The following is a 20306-nucleotide window of genomic DNA, read 5'->3' as shown; positions in this document are numbered from 1 at the left end:
TCAACAATCTAATCTAAAAATACATCGTCCATAAACAACTGAAAGAAAAATGTATAGGCAGTAGGTTCTCAGTATTGACTCTACACCCTCCTACACCACTAAAGGCAGGCAACACAGACTGAACCATGTTTGGGGCAACCCAGATTTTAGCACTTCCAATAGGAAGGCTTTCAGCCCCAGCCTGCAATCCAGATTTCGCTATGAACTTTCGGCATATCAGTGTCTTCCTCTAAAAGAGGCACTTCCTCCCTACTGAAAGTGGCTTCATCATCAGATGATTCCTTTCGGGCAGAAATTTTACTGCCTGAATGTTGGACTTCCTCCTCTGCCTCAGAGGCAGCATCCGCCTCAGAACCATGGTCAGAGGAAGATTTAAAAAGCAAACCAACAGCGGTAATCCTGTGGCTAGCTATAATCCTTATCAATAAAAATAACAACAAATAAGTCACCAATAACCAACACTGTGTAAAATAGGTAATAAAGTGCTGCTTTATCAAACAGAAAGTACAACTACTGGCATATAGTAATCTGGAAGGAAAAGCAATCAATACAAAGCAAACAAAGATTTATATACTCAAAACCAATACCACTCACTTGCCAGAGACAACTAGACTGAGGATCACAAGTGCCTACTCTGCACAGACACAGAAAGCACCAAAGATATCCCACTAAAAGGGAAAAATAAAACAAAATTACACCCAAGACAGCACAATACACAACTTGCACAAATCCAAAGAGAAATTGACACACAATAAAACACACTAAATATGCTGCAATTATTACACCATTAAAAAAACAAATTCATGTAGGGCAATGATACTCATTTGAAGTAAACTGTAGAAAAAAATGTTTTCTTACCAAACACATGTGACTGCAGAAACTCCAGATCTACCAGTGCTGAAACCACAAGCAGGAGCTTTCACCAAGGAAATCAAAAATGTTGCACTGGAATAAAAAAGAGAAATATAGCATTAAGATTGCACATGATCCCAAGAAATAAAACAGTCAACATTACAAAACACTATAAAATCTGACCTTGGTGGCAGATCCGCATCACAAACATCCGATCTGTCCCCAAGGGAGGCACAAAGCAAAGGCAAGAAATTGACCTGAAGAAGTTACTGTTGCTCCAGCCAAACCCCAATTCAACCACACCACCATCCAAACACCAGTCCCACACATTACCAACCAGAAGCTAGTCCACTCACACTGCTAGCAAGATCCCTAGTTCAAACACCATCAATCATACACGAGTCCACACCCTCCGCCAGCCGAGTGCCAGCACACACACAGCCAGCCAAACCCCAGTACATGTAGATGCCCCACCCGCGATCCTGAAGCAGGAGTGCACTGCAGAGAGGTTTTCCTTTCCCCTGGTGCCTCTCTAGCTGCTTTGAAGAAAAAGTACCTTGCTGTTTGGATGCACTGGAGCAAGTGGCTTCCAGTGTGTCTGCGATGTGTTTTGATGGCATTGGTGTGCCATGTTTTTTTTATGTCATCAGATCACCGGGGGAGATGTAAGGGGTGGTAGCAGAACCGCTTCTGCTGCCATCTCTGGTGGTGGATGTGGAGGGGTGCTCTTTTGGGGGGGGCTCCATTGTTTCCAACACGGATGAGTGTGAGTTTTCAGCACACGCCCACTGTGTAGGGTGGCCCCAAGCCGTTCTCCGCACAGAAGGGGTTAAGTTTGCCACTTACAATTTCGTCATTTTTTTTATTTTTTAGATTGCATCTTAACCCTAATGCACGGTGTACAGCAGATAGGCCCTAGTGCCAGCATACATAATTTTTGGAGTGCACTCTGATGTTATACGTGATTATTTTTTTTTTAATCTTTTTCTTTCGAAGGCAGCTTAGACAACACATACTGTGTCCCAGCTGTTACCCTGCTCTCCCCGTAATAAAAAGTCGGGCCTGAACGCTTTACCAGCTATCGCTAATCTTGATCTCTTGATTCGATGTCTATCACCTCAGGGCTGCTTAGCTTCCACCTAGCCAATTTACGCTACTCGATGTTGTTTTAAAGAAACACGGGGGAGCATACCACGTGCCTACCTGCGTCGCACCAGAGGACATTCTTGGGCATCCTATATGATGCAGTTTTCAGACCACCTTCAAAGAGTCTGTCCCTACATTTTGTCAACAGAGGGCGCTAATGACTAAGAGTATAAACTTTGCCACCGCAGTGGTAAGGTTTGCTGCCTTATCTGATCAGTGTTGAGGGAAAAGCCAGTGGATATGCTTGTCTGTTCCACTATAGACAAGACACAACCCGTTTTAAGTCTATTCTGCTTTAATATATTGTTTAGCAAAATAATTATTTAACTTATTTCCTACGTCAGTTCATTGTGCTGCCATTTGAAGGGCAAACTTGAAAAGCTTGCGTAATGTGTTCATTCTGTGCAACAGATAAAAGATGAAGCGTTTGAAGAAACGGAGAAGAATTTCCGGATGCAGGAAAGATTGATCAAATCATTTATAAGAGATCTGTCTCTCTACCTCCAACATGTAAGGGTAAGTGATGCACGATGGCGGCTATTGAGATTGTGGTGAGGGAATTCTACATGTATTTTATTACAATTAACTTGCAATATTTGTCAAGAACTTGATAATGTGCTTACTATGTCCTGTCTCGTGGCACCCCTGGTATGAGACCTATTATTACAACCGCTCACATCGTTGACGCCTCTTTCTAAAGATACCACCCATGGCAATATTGAGCAGATACTGGCAGGGTCGCGATGCGAGCTGCGTAAGATGCAGAAGAGGGGGCTATTTGACAAACCAATAAATTAACGTGGTGAGACAGGAAGTGAAAGAGGTATAAAAAGGTTGCAAAATAAATGCCCGCAACAGGTGTTGTTTAAACGTTTATGGTAATAATCCAACACAAACATTTAGTAGTAGACTTAAAAAACCTTAATCTAGGAAAGCACACGCAGTGGCGACAAGTAGGTTTTTAAAAAAATACAGTTTAACATAAGAACTGACAATAACAAAAGGCACACTGCTCTCACACGTTGGAGTGCCAAAAATGTGTCCTTTCGAAGAGTTGTCCTGCCGTTCCCCACTCGTTAACCTCTTGCTACTCCTGGTTAGTTACCCAGGCTTTTACAAAACCTCGAAGGTCGTACTACTACTCAATCAGCCCCTCCTCTCCATTCTACTACTGCCCTGTATTTCACTCCCCCTTTTCTCCAGGAAACATCTGTTTCATTTGCCTTTTTCACAGCCTGACCTCGCACCTTACTCAGCTCCTATAATGTGACATATGTGCCTCCATTTCACAACATCTGTTCTCTGTCTTGTATCGCAGTTTATCTGCTTTGCACACCATGAATGATGCCATCTCGGTAGCTGTTCTTGCTTTATCAGGACCCGGTAGCAGCGCAGCCGGACAGGTTTGAATTCTGTGTCTCTAATTGTTCTTCCTGTGCTGCACTCTCCCACTGATGGCCCTCCCTCGGGGACCTCTCCTGAGTGCTCTGATGCTCTCTCTCTCCACCACTGCATTCTGTCATGCGATAACTTCTTATACAGCATTTTCCATCACCGACGTATGGTGCAAAATTCTTTTCACCTTCCCATCCTTCAAGATCTCACTTGAAATAGACTGTCTGGCATTCATTTGTCATGGTTATTTGTCACTGGATTTTGTTTCACTTGCTCTATTTGGCAACTTAAAAAAACCTGAGGTGGTCTTCTTTACTCTAGCCTCTGCTAAACCACACAGCCCCAGACTTTTCCATTGTGCGTCTTGAGCCTTTTTTTTTCGACTTAGTGCTGTGGTCTTCAAAGGATTCACCCTAAATACCTCTTGTGGACAGACACGTCCCTCACTAGAGAATTCATAATGTGCATGCAGGGCTGTCTTCTCTGTTGGACTCCTGCAATATTCTTTCTACCTTTCCACACAAAACAATTTGCTTGGCGACCTGACCACTTTATTACCTCCTCATATACATACGACCTCATATTACCGATGCAAGCTCCTTGCCTGCGAGCTGATACATTACAAATTCCAAACTCTTCAAGACAGTCAGTGATACATACTTAACTCCCAAATGTCTCTCTATGCCCTGTCAGATATTGTGCTCTTCTATTTACTAGTTGTCCCCAATCCGCCGTGGCCTCCTCCCAGTCTACTGGGGAACCCTCATTGTGGAATGCGCTCGCAAGTCCATTGAGAGCATCTCCCGCAATACTCCTGCTTTGTGACCCACATCCTCCAGCTAGTGGACCAGCAAGCACATCGGCACAGTGAAAAGAATGTGATATGATTAATATTTTAATGTCTTATTTAAAGAATGTAACGTAATTCATATTTTTATGTCTTCTTTCCATCTGTCATGCTTCATCCACATCTGCCTACATACACTTTTCTGTGAACAGTGGTTTATTTCACAATAGCTGTCTCAATACAAAATAGAAATGGAAAACCTGTAACTCCAGGCACTGAAGCTGGCATGTTTCACTTCTTGCCCTGTTGTTTAGAAGAAAGGTTATAAAAAAAAAAGTAAATCCACTTTCCACCCTCGTCTGACTTGTTCACGATCTAATGGCCAGTGGGGATCGGTCTAGTTGACAATGAGTGCTGGAGAACCTTTCCCTCTCTCTCACTGAGTAGGCTTAAGCTCTAGTTCTTAATTGTGGAGGAGCTTTTCACATGACTGAAAGACTTGTTTGTAAGGAAATCTAAATAGTTGTTTTAACTTATCAAAATCACTAGAAACGATCCTTCTTAACACCTCTGCCAAAGGGTTTTAGATTTTAACTAGGTCTTAGCTGAATACAATGAGAGGGCAGGTTTGAGTTATTGTAACACAAGTTTGCGGTAAGTACAGAATACAAACCAATTCCCCCAGCTCAGCTCCAAGATAATGAATAGATTGTTCAGTCATCAACATCAAAAGAGGGATAGGGAGGTTGATCGTCTAGTGCACGATCACCCAACTTAATAATTATACAAAAAAGTGTACACTGTTCCAAGGGAGAGTTAATCTACGGGAACCTTCAAGTTCAGGAGCAAGAGCCCTCACACATCCTAACGGATGTCATGCTTTATCATCCGGGTGCTCCTTGTCAGACCGGTGCTGCAATCCAGAGATCTTTTTGGTGGTGACTGCCGTGGTGGAAAGTTTCTCAGGAGAATGCTACGGTCAGGCACTATTTCTGGCAGGAGAGCAAAAGGCTAAAATTGGTTCTAAACCCCGAAAACCAACACTGTTTATTGTACCAAAGAAAGGGGTTAGACCAAGATTAAAATCACAGTGAAAGTGGTAAATTGAGAAGTAATGCTAAAACACATTCTTGAGTGAATGGGGACGGGGAAATTATCATGTCTCCCCTAAACACACTGGTCAACATGTTTCGCATCCAGCAGTCTAAACAGATCCTATGATGCTTCTTCAGTACCATCATCATAAAGGGACTTCTCCTGACCCATAGTTAGTAAAGACTCTAATAGGTCTAACTAGATACACAGAAATAATTATTATATGTATTAAAAAAGTCACTTACATTGGAGTATACTGTCAATCGATCAAAAAAGAACAAAAAGGTCGCCCTAAGAAAAAAATCATAAATTAAAATACACATAATTCGTGCCAATGTTACCCGTGCTAAACCAGTGAAAACACAGGGTGACAACCCATAATGCAATGGTGTGAGCAAGGTAATATGCTTACCGTCCCCAGTCGTAGGTAGGGCTCCTTGGGAAGGAACAGGCCTTGGACGGTCGCTACTAATATCAGAAAAAAATGGGAAGACCAAACATTCGTAGAACTCCAAATCAATTTGAATATGGTCAAGACAATGTCATATAGTCATAGGTGTGTGAATGGCAGAACAAACCAAGGACTAAAAGCAATTGTTCAGAGGCGTAGTCATCTCAGGGCATCTAGTGCTGCCTGTTGTCATCTATCATGGCATTTTAAGGAAGTTACACAACTTAACTCCTCTGTGTTGGTTTTGTAAATAAGTAGACAAGCCATTTTTGGTTTCATTTTCCCACTGTTGATATGACACGCTTGTCACAGATCTGGCTGTCTGGCGTGGTTTCATGGCCCTTTTCCATTCTCCTTTTTTACTTGATTATTGTGTTTATCCTTTGATTTTATCAGGATACCGAGTCGCAACGTGGGACTATTCCCCTCTATATTTAAAAAAAACGAGCGCTATTCCATCATGGCTCCCTGACTGGCGAAGTAGTGTTTGTCCTTTGTAACTGTGATAGAAGCTAGGTATCCTGCTTCTGTCTTCACTAACTCTGCCACGTGACCCGGAAGTGCGATAAGCTCGCGCCTCCACATAATTTAAATGAGTACCCTGTCGCCTGGCGTTCTTCGATCCGGGAGAACACGCCGGGGTAGGTTCCAGACAGAGGGACTGTCACCGCACAAGTGAGTAATCCTTTACCTATACTTTTGAACACACTGTTTCTTTCGGACCGACGAGCATTTTTCACTAACATCTCCTAGCCGGTTAGAGTCCTTAATTTTGACTCACATAACCGACTATGTACTTTTACGGCAACTACAGTTTTTTCTCACCGCATGGTTTAGATGCAGGCGCCCAGTATGTTTGTGTCATAAATCAGCAATCACTAACGTGTTTAAATTTCAACAAGAACGTTTTTTACCTTTTGTCACGGTTGATATTCTAGCCCGGGAGCGCTAGTCTTTTGGTGGTTGTGTCGCCCCAATATGTTTCTAGATACCATCGGAAGCCATTATGTAGACAATTAGACAAGGATAGTGACCAACAGGCAGCACTAGATGCCCTGAGATGACTACGCCTCTGAACAATTGCTTTTAGTCCTTGTTTTGTTCTGCCATTCACATACCTATGACTATATGACATTGTCTTGACCATATTCAAATTGATTTGGAGTTCTACGAATGTTTGCTCTTCCCATTTTTTCTGATATTAATAGCGACCGTCCAAGGCCTGTTCCTTCCCAAGGAGCCCTTCTTACGACTGGGGACGGTAAGCATATTACCTTGCTCACACCATTTCATTATGGGTTGTCACCCTGTGTTTTCACTGGTTTAGCACGGGTGACGTTGGCACAAATGTGTATTTTAATTTGTGATTTTTTTCTTAGGGTGACCTTTTTGTTCTTTTTTGATCGATTGACCGTGTACTCCAATGTAAGTGACTGTTTAATACATATAAAAATGATTTCTGTGTATCTAGTTAGACCTATTAGAGTCTTTACTAACTATGGGTCAGGAGAAGTCCCTTTGTTATGATGGTCCTGAAGAAGCGTCATAGGATCTGTTTAGACCATTGGATGCGAAACATGTTGACCAGTGTTTATGGGAGACGTGATAATTTCCCCGTCCCCATTCACTCAAGAAAGTGTTTGAGCATTACTTCTTAATTTACCACTTTCACTGTGTTTTTAATCTTGGTCTAACCCTTTTTTTTGGTACAATAAACAGTGTTGGTTTTCGGAGTTTTAGCCTTTTTCTCTCCTGCCAGAAATAGTGCCTGACCGTAGCATTCTCCTGAGAAACTTTCCCCCACGGCAGTCACCACCAAAAAGATCTCTGGCAATGAGACCCCTAACGGGGAGCCAGTCAGACATTGCAGCGCCGGTCTGACGAGGAGCACCCCGATGATGAAGCATGACATCCGTTAGGATGTGTGAGGGCTCTTGCTCCTGAACTTGAAGGTTCCCGTAGATTAACTCTCCCTTGGAACAGTGTACACTTTTTTGTATAATTAGATTGTTCAGTCTTCATGAATGTTTTGTGTAATGATCCTGTGAATATATTTTAAAAAAGTGTACATATTAACCATTAAGCCTTAGAAGGCATCAGTGATTGTCATGCGTGATCCATGTAGTTTCACACTTATCGTTGATTCTTGTGAGCTATTCACTGCCATCTTCCTGAAAAGTGCTACACTGCTGCCGGGATTTGTGTGATGTGACCTGGTTCATACTTCCCATGGCAACACTGCAGGGTGAAGGGCCAGCTCCCAATATGAACCTGTAGCTTCGATACCCAGCCAGGGTGTAGCGCAGTACAGTTGCATATAGGAAACTGTACATATTTAATTCAGATACTGAAAATGCTTCTCGACATATGTCATCTCGTGCTTTACATGTGATTTCTACTACGGTAAGAAACAAAGCCTACCATTTTACTTCTTTACTGTCTGCTAATCATTGGTGCTTCAGTATGAAGGCCGAGTGTGCATCGTACAGCTCATCTTCGCCCTTCCAGTTTCAACACATTTAGTTCCTCATCTTGATCCTGTTAAGTGTATATTGGTTTGCCACCTGGGGCGTCTATTTAAATGGCCTAAATGGAAAACTTAGTAAGACTAGTAGGTTATAAGAATTAGTTCCCAAACAAGTCTTGTCTGCAAATTGAGTTACCACAAGTGCTCGTTTAACTGGTGCTCATAGTGCTGGAGCTCTGAGTACTAGGTTTATCTGATAGAGACTTCTAGTTGCAGATTCCTTACCTTAGAATTTCCCTAGGTGTCAGACTGATACTGGAGACAGCAGTACCCTTGCGTGCCGTTGGGTGGCGTTGGTCGCGTCCGTTGTTGGCGTTGCGGTCACCATAATGACATCGGGTTGAAATCTAGATGCCGTCTCGGCGCAGTGACATAATTTCTTTTCTTTCTGCGCCATGCGCTGATCCAGAGAAGAGCTACCCTGGTCACTTTTTGACTGGCCTCGACACTTTTGTCGAATTTTGTGGTGACTGTTAGTACATCTAAGGATGTCCCTGAAGGCCGGGGTGAAGCCTTGCAAGGATTGTCACCAAATGATGTCGGTGACGGATCCGCATCGGGTCTGTTTGTGGTGTCTGGAGCACGACCATTACCCTAAGTCGTGCTCCGAGTGCAGGCCATGCTCCCGAAGGCTTTGAGGGAGCGATCCCTAAAGCTTATGGTGGCCCGGCGTTCGACTCTGCATCGTTCCCGGTCTCCTTCGAGAGGAGGGTCTCGAAACCGGCTATGAAGTCACCACCACCCATCATCCTCGAAGTCATCTGCACATTTGGGTAAGAAAAATAAGTCAAAGAAAGCCAGGCATTCTTCGACTTCACCCCATCGCTCGGACGATGCAATGCGGGAAGAGCGTTGATGGTTTAGGCCTCTGTCAGCGAAGCCTACTACTGGGTCCGCTCCACACCTCCCCGACTTTCCGGGAACCAGAGCAACCCCTGCCTAACTAAAGGAATTTTATGAGGCCATATGCCTCATTTTTGGGCAGTCCGACCCCCCTGGGTGCTCTTGGGGCCTGTGGAGTCAGAGGGGGACCCTTCGGATTCCGCACCAGCAGCTCTGGCCACAGAAAGTCCCTCCTGTGCCGGTCGCACCACTGAGACCTTCACTGCGAAGTCGTCAACGCTTCAGATGTTGGTTGGGCCCACAATCTATGTTGACCCAATCCTGATCTTTGACGACTCAGAGTTTTAACGGCATCAGTCGACACCGCTTCCAACTTCGATGGGGCCCAGCCACCCCAGGTTGGATTCAGACCCTTTTTACTATGGGTATGAATCTGAGAAAGGGTTGGAGGGGTCGCTGGACCCTTATGAATACCAGCAAGAACACACAAACATGGACTGGGGTCAGGACTTGGGTGAGGCCAGTGGTCTTGTCTCCTCCTACCGTGGCTACGGCAAAGGGAACTTCTTACTCTGGTCAGGAGGGCAGCTGAGGTCCTTGGCCCTGAACTGTCTACTGTTGTGGTCAGGACTAATCTCCTGACTGCTTCAGAACCTCTTCTTCCATTCAATGAAGCCCTCACCAATGTCCTTCTGGGTACCTGGTCCAAACCCAGTCTCCTGTGAATAGGACAACTGCTCGCCGCCATTGGCCCAGTCCGAACGACCCTAGATTCCTGACCAAGCACCCCACTCCTTGAAAGCTTGGTCATTCAGGCATCTTCGTCATCAGGCGCATTCGCTTCTGCTCCCCCGGATTGGAAATCAAAAAGACTGGCACACCTTGGGAAGATTGTTTTTTCTTCCTCCAGTCTGGCATTGCAGTCGGTGAACACCGCATGGCTCTTAGGCCGTAATAACCACTCTTTGTGGGACACGGTTGCGCAGGTTCTGCCGCAGATCCCGGAGGAGGCCTGGGCGTCTCTCAGGCTGTTGCTGACGGGAGGGATGCACTAAGTTCACCATACGATGTGGGCCGGACACAACCGACTCTCTAGGTAGATTGCTTGCATCGAAGGTGGCATTACGACACCACACCTGGTTGAGAACTTCTGTTTTTTGGGGGGATATCCAGCAGACCCTCGAGGGCATGCCCCTTGATGGGTCTCATCTCTTTGGAGATAAGGCGGGCTCAGCGCTGAAAAGATTGAAGGACTCCCAAGCTTTTGACCTTCCACCCGAAGCCTGCGATGTTATCTTGCCAGCCAGGCGTCACTTCACCAAAACAGTATATGCCTGTTGGTGTAGATTTGTGGCATGGTGTACAGACAAGTCAGTTAATCCTCTCTCTGCCCCTCTTTCTGAGGTTCTATTGTTCATTCTTTCCTTAGCTTGTCAGGGTTCTTCTTTGGGCACCCTTAAAGGCTACCTATCGGCTATCTCAGCTTTTCTGAGCTTGCCAGACCAACCTTCCATTTTCAAATCCCCTATTGTGGGGAGATTCCTCAAAGGTCTTACTCATCTGTATCCTCCCACTCCATTTATTATGCCTCAGTGGGACCTCAATCTTGTTCTGTGTGCTCCATTTGAGCCGTTACACGATTGTCCTCTGCGGCTCCTTAGTCACCAGAAAGACAGTCTTGAGGATAACACCTCTGCTTGCAGAGTGAGTGAGCTTCAAGCGCGGTCATCCAAACCTCCATTCTTGTCTGTACATCCTGACAAAGTAGTCCTTCCTAAGGTTGTCACACCTTTTCACATAGGCCAATCCATCACTTTGCTTACTTTTTACACACCCCCACATCCTCATGAGGAGGAGAGACTCCACCATCTGGATCCAAAAAAAGCGTTGGTGTGCTGTCTTAATTTCACTAAAGATTTCTGGGTGGACGATCAACTCTTTGTTGGGTATGTGTGTGAGAAGAAAGGGAAGGTGGTGTAGAAGCATACAATCTCACAATGTGTGCTTCTCTGCATCTGTGCTGCGCTTTGGCAAAGAAGCAACCTCCAGAGAGTTTGTGTGCTCACTCAACGTGAGCAACTGCTGCCACCACAGCGTTAGCATGCAGAGTTCCTGCGCTGGACATCTGTCGGGTAGCAACGTGGGCATCTCTGCACATCTATACAAAGCATTACTGCCTGGACAGTCAAGTCCGCAGAGACGGCTACTTTGGTCGTTCAATCCTGCAGGACTTTTTAGTATGATTTTGGTTTGCATCCCTCCTTCAAGGATGGTATTGCTTGGGTATCTATTCTAAGGTAGGAAATCTTCAACTAGAAGTCTTTATCAGATGATCAATTTACTTACCTTCGGTAACAAATTATATGTTAGAGACAGAGACATATTCTAGTTGCAGATTCCTTGCCGATCCAACCATCCTGCCCGCTTGCGAACTGATTTCAAGGGACAGGGATTCCCCTTTTAGGGCGTTGGCCCTGGCACACCACTTCAGAATTCTTCATGGCACTTTGGCGTGGAAAGTTGTGAAAAGAAACTGGCATCACTGTGCTGAGGCGGTGCCTATATTAGACTCCAACATCATCACGGTGACCATGACGCCAACAACAGACGTGGAGTCGACCAACGCCACCTAACTGCGCACTAGGGTACTGCTTAAAGAAAAAGTCTCCGGTTCTAGTCTGTCACCTGGGGAAATTCTAAGGTAAGGAATCTGCAACTAGAATTTGTCTCTACCAGTTAATTTGTTACCAAAGATAAGTAACTTGTTCTTTTATTCTTAGTTTTGTGATGCTAAATCCAGTGGAGAAATTTGCATCCGAAATTAAGATTGCTGTGGAGGGGTTGAGTCACTGCATCATTCTGTCCATTATTTGGAAAATACAGCATTTTGAAAATGTTTAAATCAAATGCACATTAATATACTACATATGCATAGATAGTTATGCGCTGTAATGCTCTGAAATGTTATGAGAACTGATAAACCGATTCTGTCCTAACTTTAGGAATCTGCATGCGCTAAAGTGGTGGCTGCAGAGAGTATGAGGAACCTCTACGTGGATAAGGGAAGCAAAGGAAGCAGTGACCTGGAGTTGCTGCAGGAAGTGCACCGTCGCATCAGTGAGAAGTTGTTCACTGACTTTGTAAGTCTCTGATTTCTGTTTAATCTTTTGATCAGCAGCACTGAACACTTGATCATCCTAGAGATGTTGTACATCTGTTCTATACAAATGCTTTCGTCATCATCTCGATATTATCAACGTTTTTAGTCTGGTAAACTTGATTTTGTAGGAAGGGGCCAGATAGGGTCAGTCACCGTCCTCTGTGTGCAGTCACTTCTGTGTGCATCATCGCATTTTACATCAAAAAAGTATTCTTACGATGTCACGTTTCTGTGCTGTGAAAATGAATGACCAGGTTTGAATGCGGAGTATTTTTGTCCTCCATATTGACATTATTTGATGTTTTCAGTTGCAAATTTGCAATTAATGCAGAATAGTTGTCGTTGCATTAGATTGTCTTTCTAATCTATGTGTTCCGATCCACCCTGCGGCGTGGTACAAAAGGTTCTACAGAATGATTTGTTTATTCATCTAAAGTGTTATATCGCTGTGCAGTCTTTAGTAGTCTATGCTGACTGTAAATTATATACTTTGTGTGCCCTTTAGAAAGCAAGGACGGACAAGCTGGTCATTAAACCCCTCAACCAGCTGCTAACAATGTTTGCTGGGCCTCACAAACTGGTACAGAAGCGATTTGATAAGCTCTTGGATTTCCACAACTGCACAGAGCGTTCAGAGAAGCTGAAGGACAAGCGGACCTTGGAGGAGTTGCAGTCCGCAAAGAATAACTATGAAGCTCTGAATGCCCAGCTTTTAGATGAGCTGCCCAAATTTCATTGCTATGCCAAAGAACTCTTTGCCAGCTGCGTGCGAGGGTATGCGGAAGCACACAGTAACTTTGTGCGGCTTGCAATGGAGGAACTAAAACCTCTGCTGTTGGTGAGTGGACTTTAAAATAGTGAAACACTGTTATGCGATCAAGTGTATCCCTGTCATTGGACTGTATGATGGGTGTTCTGTGGCTACACAAACATAGCAGGAAATTCAGAATTGTTAGTCAACAGAGGGCTTGAATTAGCCCAAAATGGGTGTTTTATAAAATGTAAAGATGTTCCAAACAGGGGACCACAAAATATTTCTTGCCTGGGGCCCCCAAAATCCTTAAGGCTACATTGGGAAACGGCAGTGACTAATTAAAATGTTCAATGGCAGTTAAATTACAGTAGTAGTAACATGTTTTAGACGTTATAGATTAAGATACAGAAATACACTGAGTGAGCGAGAGAGAGTTTATTTTGCCAGGGAGGCAATGAAAGGTGGAGCCCTGCACAGTTGGCATCTTAACCAATGCCTTAAAAAGTCTCTGCTGCCTCCTAAAGTTTTAAAGGTTTAATTAAAGTCAAATGCATTAATGATAACATTTGATTTAGACAAAGTTGGGTATGTATACTTTTCTACTAGACAAACACGACTCCAAACAGTGGTGTCGGCTCCACAGTCCATAAAAAAAGTTGAAGAGTATTAAATTAGACCTTGTATATGAATGTACATTTTATCAAAGGCCACCGCTATGCTGATGCAACTTTTGTAGGCACATTAGAATGATTATTGATAGCCGAGAGGGCTGTGAATCTTAGTCTGCATTAAAAATGTATATATTCTGTTCGATGGCATCTGTTGCTGCAGATACACATGTTGTGCACAGTCCGCCATCTGGTGTTGGGTCGGAGTGTTACAAGTTGTTTTTCTTCGAAGAAGTCTTTTGAGTCACGAGACCGAGGGACTCCTCTTTGCTTCCATTGCGCATGGGCGTCGGCTCCATCTTAGATTGTTTTTTTTCCGCCCTCGGGTTCGGACGTGTTCCTTTTCGCTCCGGGTTTCGGGACGGAAAGATAGTCAAAACTTCGAAAAACTACGTCGGTATTGTTTCGATCGGGATAGTTAGAATCGACACCGAATCGTGAAGAGCTCCGGTAGCCCTTCGGGGTAATTTCGATCCCCCGTCGGGGCCTGGTCGGCCCGACCGTGTGTAACATCGACACCGATGGAACGGACCCCGTTCCGATTCTGTCCTAAATGCCACAATAAATATCCATATACGGACCAACATTTGGTCTGTAACTTGTGCCTGTCACCCGAGCACAAAGAAGAAACTTGTGAGGCCTGTCGTGCGTTCCGGTCCCGAAAAACGCTCCGTGACCGTCGAGCCAGAAGATTACAGATGGCGTCCACGCCGACAGAACACAGAGTTCGAGGAACAAGGAGAAGAGGAGGAAGCCTTCTCCATCCATGAATCGGACTCAGATGAATTCGACGTCGATGAAACTGTGTAAGACGTCGAAAAGCACACAGCACAAGAAAACAGACAAGGCCCAGGGGACGCCACTGCCAACTGGCCATGGCTCAACCCATAAAGGTGACCGTCCATCGGCACCGAAAAAGGCCGAACTGGTGCCCAGATCGTCCGACTCGGGTCGAGACACAGGCACGCAACATTCTCTGGACCGAGAAAGTGTTGCCAAAAAAGATCGCCGCCGAGAAAGCGGAGCCGACGCTGCTCGACGCAGACACAGCGGCACCGAGGATGATCGACGCCGAGAAGGCTCGACTCCGAAAAAGAAGAGATTCGCCTCGGAGCCGAAAACAAAAAAAGACAGTTTCGGTGCCAAAACAACCAGCAACCGAACCCACTACCGGCTCATATTCAGAGGAACAATCATTGTCCTCTCAAATGCGTAAACACAGGTTTGAAGAGGAGTTACAGACTACTGATGTAGACCATACACAAAAGAGGATCTTCATCCAGAGTGGAACAGGGAAGATTAGCACTCTTCCACCAATCAGGAGAAAAAGGAGACTAGAGTTCCAAACTGAACAACTAACACCACAAGCAAAGGTGGCAAAGAAAGCAACTCCGCCACCCTCTCCTCCACCTGTAACTCAGATATCACTGGCACAAACTCAGTCACATTCACCGGCTCACAGCACCATGAGCCAAGATGACCAAGATGCTTGGGACCTATACGACGCCCCAGTGTCAGATAATAGTCCAGAGTCATACCCTACCAAGCCCTCACCACCTGAGGACAGCACAGCGTATGCGCAGGTGGTAGCTAGGGCAGCAGAATTCCACAACGTGTCGTTACACACAGAACCTGTCGAGGATGACTTCCTTTTTAACACCCTCTCCTCCACCCATAGCAACTACCAAAGCCTGCCTATGCTTCCAGGAATGCTAAGGCACGCGAAGCAAATCTTCAAAGACCCTGTCAAGAGTAGAGCGATCACTCCGAGGGTAGAGAAAAAATATAAAGCACCTCCCACAGACCCTGCTTTTATCACCTCTCAACTGCCACCAGACTCAGTCGTGGTAGGAGCAGCTCGCAAAAGAGCCAATTCACCCACATCGGGCGATGTACCACCCCCGGATAATGAAAGCCGAAAATTCGACGCAGCTGGGAAAAGAGTTGCTGTACAAGCTGCAAGCCAGTGGCGCATCGCAAACTCTCAAGCGCTCCTAGCGCGTTATGACAGAGCCCATTGGGACGAGATGCAGCATCTCATCGAGCATCTACCCAAAGAATTTCAAAAGCGGGCAAAACAGGTGGTTGAGGAGGGACAAAACATCTCCAATAACCAAATACGCTCCTCTATGGATTCAGCGGACACAGCTGCAAGAATAATAAACACTGCAGTAACCATCAGAAGGCATGCATGGTTACGCACGTCTGGCTTTAAACCAGAAATACAGCAAGCAGTACTCAATATGCCGTTCAACGAACAACAATTGTTCGGACCAGAGGTTGACACGGCGATTGAGAAGCTGAAAAAGGACACTGACACAGCCAAGGCCATGGGCGCGCTCTACTCCCCGCAAAGCAGAGGCACTTTCGGCACCTTCCGTAAAACAACCTTCAGAGGGGGGTTTCGGGGTCAGGCCACAGAAGCCAGCACCTCACAATCAACACCGTCTACCTACCAGGGACAGTACCAAAGGGGAGGTTTTCGGGGCCAGTACAGAGGGGGACAATTCCCGAGAAACCGGGGAAAATTTCAAAGCCCCAAAACCCCAACAACCAAACAGTGACTTACAAGTCACTCAACCCCTCCACATAACACCAGTGGGGGGAAGACTAAGTCAGTTTTATCAATCGTGGGTGGATATAACAACAGACACTTGGGTCTTAGCAATTATCCAACATGGTTATTGCATAGAATTTCTACAGATCCCTCCAAATATCCCACCAAAAACACCAAAAATGTCAAAACAGCATTTAGACATCCTAGAAATAAAAGTTCAAGCACTACTGCAAAAAGAAGCAATAGAACTGGTACCATGTACAGAAATAAACACAGGAGTCTATTCACTGTACTTTCTAATACCCAAAAAGGACAAAACACTGAGGCCAATCCTAGATCTCAGAATACTAAACACCTACATCAAATCAGACCACTTTCACATGGTCACGCTACAGGAGGTGTTACCACTGGTAAAGCAACAAGATTACATGACAACCTTAGATCTCAAAGACGCGTATTTCCACATACCGATACACCCTTCGCACAGGAAATACCTAAGGTTTGTATTCAAGGGAATACACTATCAATTCAAAGTCTTACCGTTCGGTATAACGACCGCACCAAGAGTATTTACCAAATGCCTAGCAGTAGTAGCCGCACACATCAGAAGGTAGCAAATACACGTATTCCCGTATCTAGACGATTGGCTAATCAAGACCAACTCGCTAACAAAGTGTTCACAACACAGAGTATGTCATACAAACCCTCTACAAACTCGGGTTCTCCCTCAACTACAAAAAATCACACATTGTGCCGTGCAAAATACAGCACTACTTAGGAGCGGTAATCAACACAACAAAAGGATTAGCCACTCCGAGTCCACAAAGGGTTCAAAATTTTCACAAGGTCATAAAGGCCATGTATCCAACACTAAAAATACAGGCAAAAGTGGTTTTAAAACTCCTAGGCATGATGTCCTCATGCATAGCCATTGTCCCAAACGCAAGACTGCACATGAGGCCCGTACAACAGTGCCTAGCATCACAATGGTCACATGCACAGGGTCACCTTCTAGATCTGGTGTTGATAGACCGCCAAACATACATCTCGCTTCTATGGTGGAACACTACAAATTTAAACAAAGGGCGGCCGTTCCAAGACCCAGTGCCACAATACGTAATAACAACAGATGCTTCCATGACAGGGTGGGGAGCACACCTCGATCACCACAGCATCCAAGGACAATGGGACGTACATCAAACAAAACTGCATATAAATCACCTCGAATTACTAGCAGTATTCCTGGCGCTAAAAGCATTTCAACCCATCATAACCCACAAATACGTTCTTGTCAAAACAAACAACATGACAACAATGTATTACCTAAACAAGCAAGGGGGAACACACTCGACACAGCTATGTCTCCTAGCACAAAAGATATGGCAATGGGCAATTCACAACCACATTCGCCTAATAGCACAGTTTATTCCAGGGATCCAAAATCAACTAGCAGGCAATCTCTCTCGAGATCACCAACAGGTCCACGAATGGGAGATTCACCCCCAAATCCTAAACACTTACTTCAAAATTTGGGGTACACTGCAAATAGACCTATTTGCAACAAAAGAGAACGCAAAATGCCAAAACTTCGCATCCAGGTACCCACACAGACAGTCTCAAGGCAATGCCCTATGGATGAACTGGTCAGGGAAATTTGCATACGCTTTTCCCCCTCTCCCTCTCCTTCCATATCTAGTAAACAAATTGAGTCAAAACAAACTCAAACTCATATTAATAGCACCAACATGGGCAAGACAACCTTGGTACACAACACTACTAGACCTGTCAGTAGTACCACACGTCAAGTTACCCAACAGGCCAGATCTGTTAACACAACACAAACAGCAGATCAGGCATCCAAACCCAGCATCGCTCAATCTAGCAATCTGGCTCCTGAAATCCTAGAATTCGGACATTTAAACCTCACTCAAGAATGTATGGAAGTCATAAAACAAGCTAAAAGACCATCCACTAGACACTGCTATGCAAGCAAATGGAAAAGGTTTGTTTGCTACTGCCATAATAATCAAGTTCATCCATTACACGCATCCCCAAAAGATGTAGTGGGATACTTACTACACTTACAAAAGTCAAATCTAGCCTTCTCTTCCATTAAAATACACCTTGCAGCAATATCTGCATACCTGCAGATTACCCATTCAACTTCACTGTTTAGGATACCCGTCATTAAAGCATTTATGGAGGGCCTAAGAAGAATAATACCACCAAGAACACCACCTGTTCCTTCATGGAACCTTAACATCGTCTTGACAAGACTCATGGGACCACCTTTTGAACCCATGCATTCTTGCGAAATACAATTCTTAACATGGAAAGTTGCATTTCTCATTGCCATCACATCTCTAAGAAGAGTAAGTGAAATTCAGGCGTTTACAATACAAGAACCTTTTATCCAAATACACAAAAATAAGGTTGTACTAAGAACCAATCCTAAATTCCTACCAAAGGTTATTTCACCGTTCCACTTAAATCAAACGGTACAGTTACCAGTGTTCTTCCCACAGCCAGACTCAGTAGCTGAAAGGGCACTACATACATTAGATGTCAAAAGAGCACTGATGTACTACATCGACAGAACAAAGGAGGTTAGGAAAACAAAACAACTGTTTATTGCATTTCAAAAACCTCATACAGGAAACCCAATATCAAAACAAGGTATCGCCAGATGGATAGTTAAGTGCATCCAAACCTGCTATCTTAAAGCAAAGAGACAACTGCCCATTACACCAAGGGCACACTCAACCAGGAAAAAAGGCGCTACCGTGGCATTCCTAGGAAATATTCCAATGCACGAAATATGTAAGGTAGCCACATGGTCCACGCCTCACACATTTACTAAACACTACTGTGTAGACGTGCTATCCGCACAACAAGCCACAGTAGGTCAAGCCGTACTAAGAACTTTGTTTCAGACTACTTCCACTCCTACAGGCTGAGCCACCGCTTTTGGGGAGATAACTGCTTACTAGTCTATGCACAACATGTGTATCTGCAGCAACAGATGCCATCGAACTGAAAATGTCACTTACCCAGTGTACATCTGTTCGTGGCATTGGTCGCTGCAGATTCACATGTGCCCACCGCCTCCCCGGGAGCCTGTAGCCGTTGGAAGTTATCTTCAACATTTGTACATTTGTATATATATATATATATTACTTAACCTTAATTTGTACATACTTATTTATTCCATTGCATGGGCACTATTACTAACACACACAACTCCTACCTCACCCTCTGCGGGGAAAACAATCTAAGATGGAGCCGACGCCCATGCGCAATGGAAGCAAAGAGGAGGAGTCCCTCGGTCTCGTGACTCGAAAGACTTCTTCGAAGAAAAACAACTTGTAACACTCCGACCCAACACCAGATGGCGGACTGTGCACAACATGTGAATCTGCAGCGACCAATGCCACGAACAGATGTACACTGGGTAAGTGACATTTTCATTGTGAATTGTTTTAAACTAGGGTATTTCTTTTCAACACTGAGCCATACCTACTCTGTTCCTTTTATTTGGTTTGTACCCTTCCAGTTTTTTCCCCGAAAGTAAATGGAATATAGGCAGGAGCAGAGGATGAGATTTCGTAATGCAGTTTTAAAAGCATGTTGAAAACTATACAACCGATGTTGAAAGACATTACCTTTTCTTTTTTTTTTTATTTTTAAGAACAGTATTTGCGTTGGAAAATAAAGGCAGAAAGCAGGACTAGTTCTTATTTAAAAAAAAAAAAATGCAGATTGGGTTCGCTGCATCCTCATTCATCTTTCCATTGCTGAAATGTAATGTAAATTTGGCCATGCTACTTATTACTTCTGTCTATACATCATCCTCTGGCTCAACAAAGTGGATGAACTTAGTTGAAAAGATGGATTATAAAAATAAGTTATGTAAGTTATTGAAGTAAAGGTGTCTGTTCTTTGATAACCAGGAAACATCATAATGCTCCTTGACACCACTGCTAGTGTTTTAATAGGACCCTGTAAACTGAAATAATTTCAGCATTTTTATTTTATTTTACAAAACCTTAAACACGTAATTTTACATTTATA

At 44.3% G+C, this 20306-nt stretch overlaps 1 protein-coding gene across 3 annotated transcripts in view; it reads left to right on the top strand.

Moving 5' to 3' along the window:
* Nucleotides 1-20306, top strand: part of DNMBP (dynamin binding protein) — a 469368-nt gene that overhangs the window by 429742 nt on the left and 19320 nt on the right. For all 3 annotated transcript variants that reach the window (XM_069239684.1, XM_069239685.1, XM_069239687.1), the window contains 3 exons: nucleotides 2410-2514; nucleotides 12099-12236; nucleotides 12762-13094. In XM_069239684.1, coding sequence (XP_069095785.1) covers nucleotides 2410-2514; nucleotides 12099-12236; nucleotides 12762-13094 — 576 coding nt within the window. The remainder of the gene's footprint in view (nucleotides 1-2409; nucleotides 2515-12098; nucleotides 12237-12761; nucleotides 13095-20306) is intronic.

Source organism: Pleurodeles waltl, chromosome 6 (assembly GCF_031143425.1).
Source record: "Pleurodeles waltl isolate 20211129_DDA chromosome 6, aPleWal1.hap1.20221129, whole genome shotgun sequence".
Taxonomy (NCBI): Eukaryota; Metazoa; Chordata; class Amphibia; order Caudata; family Salamandridae; genus Pleurodeles; species Pleurodeles waltl.
The sequence above is the reverse complement of the archived record's forward strand: the minus strand, read 5'-3'. Positions and strand labels throughout refer to the sequence as shown.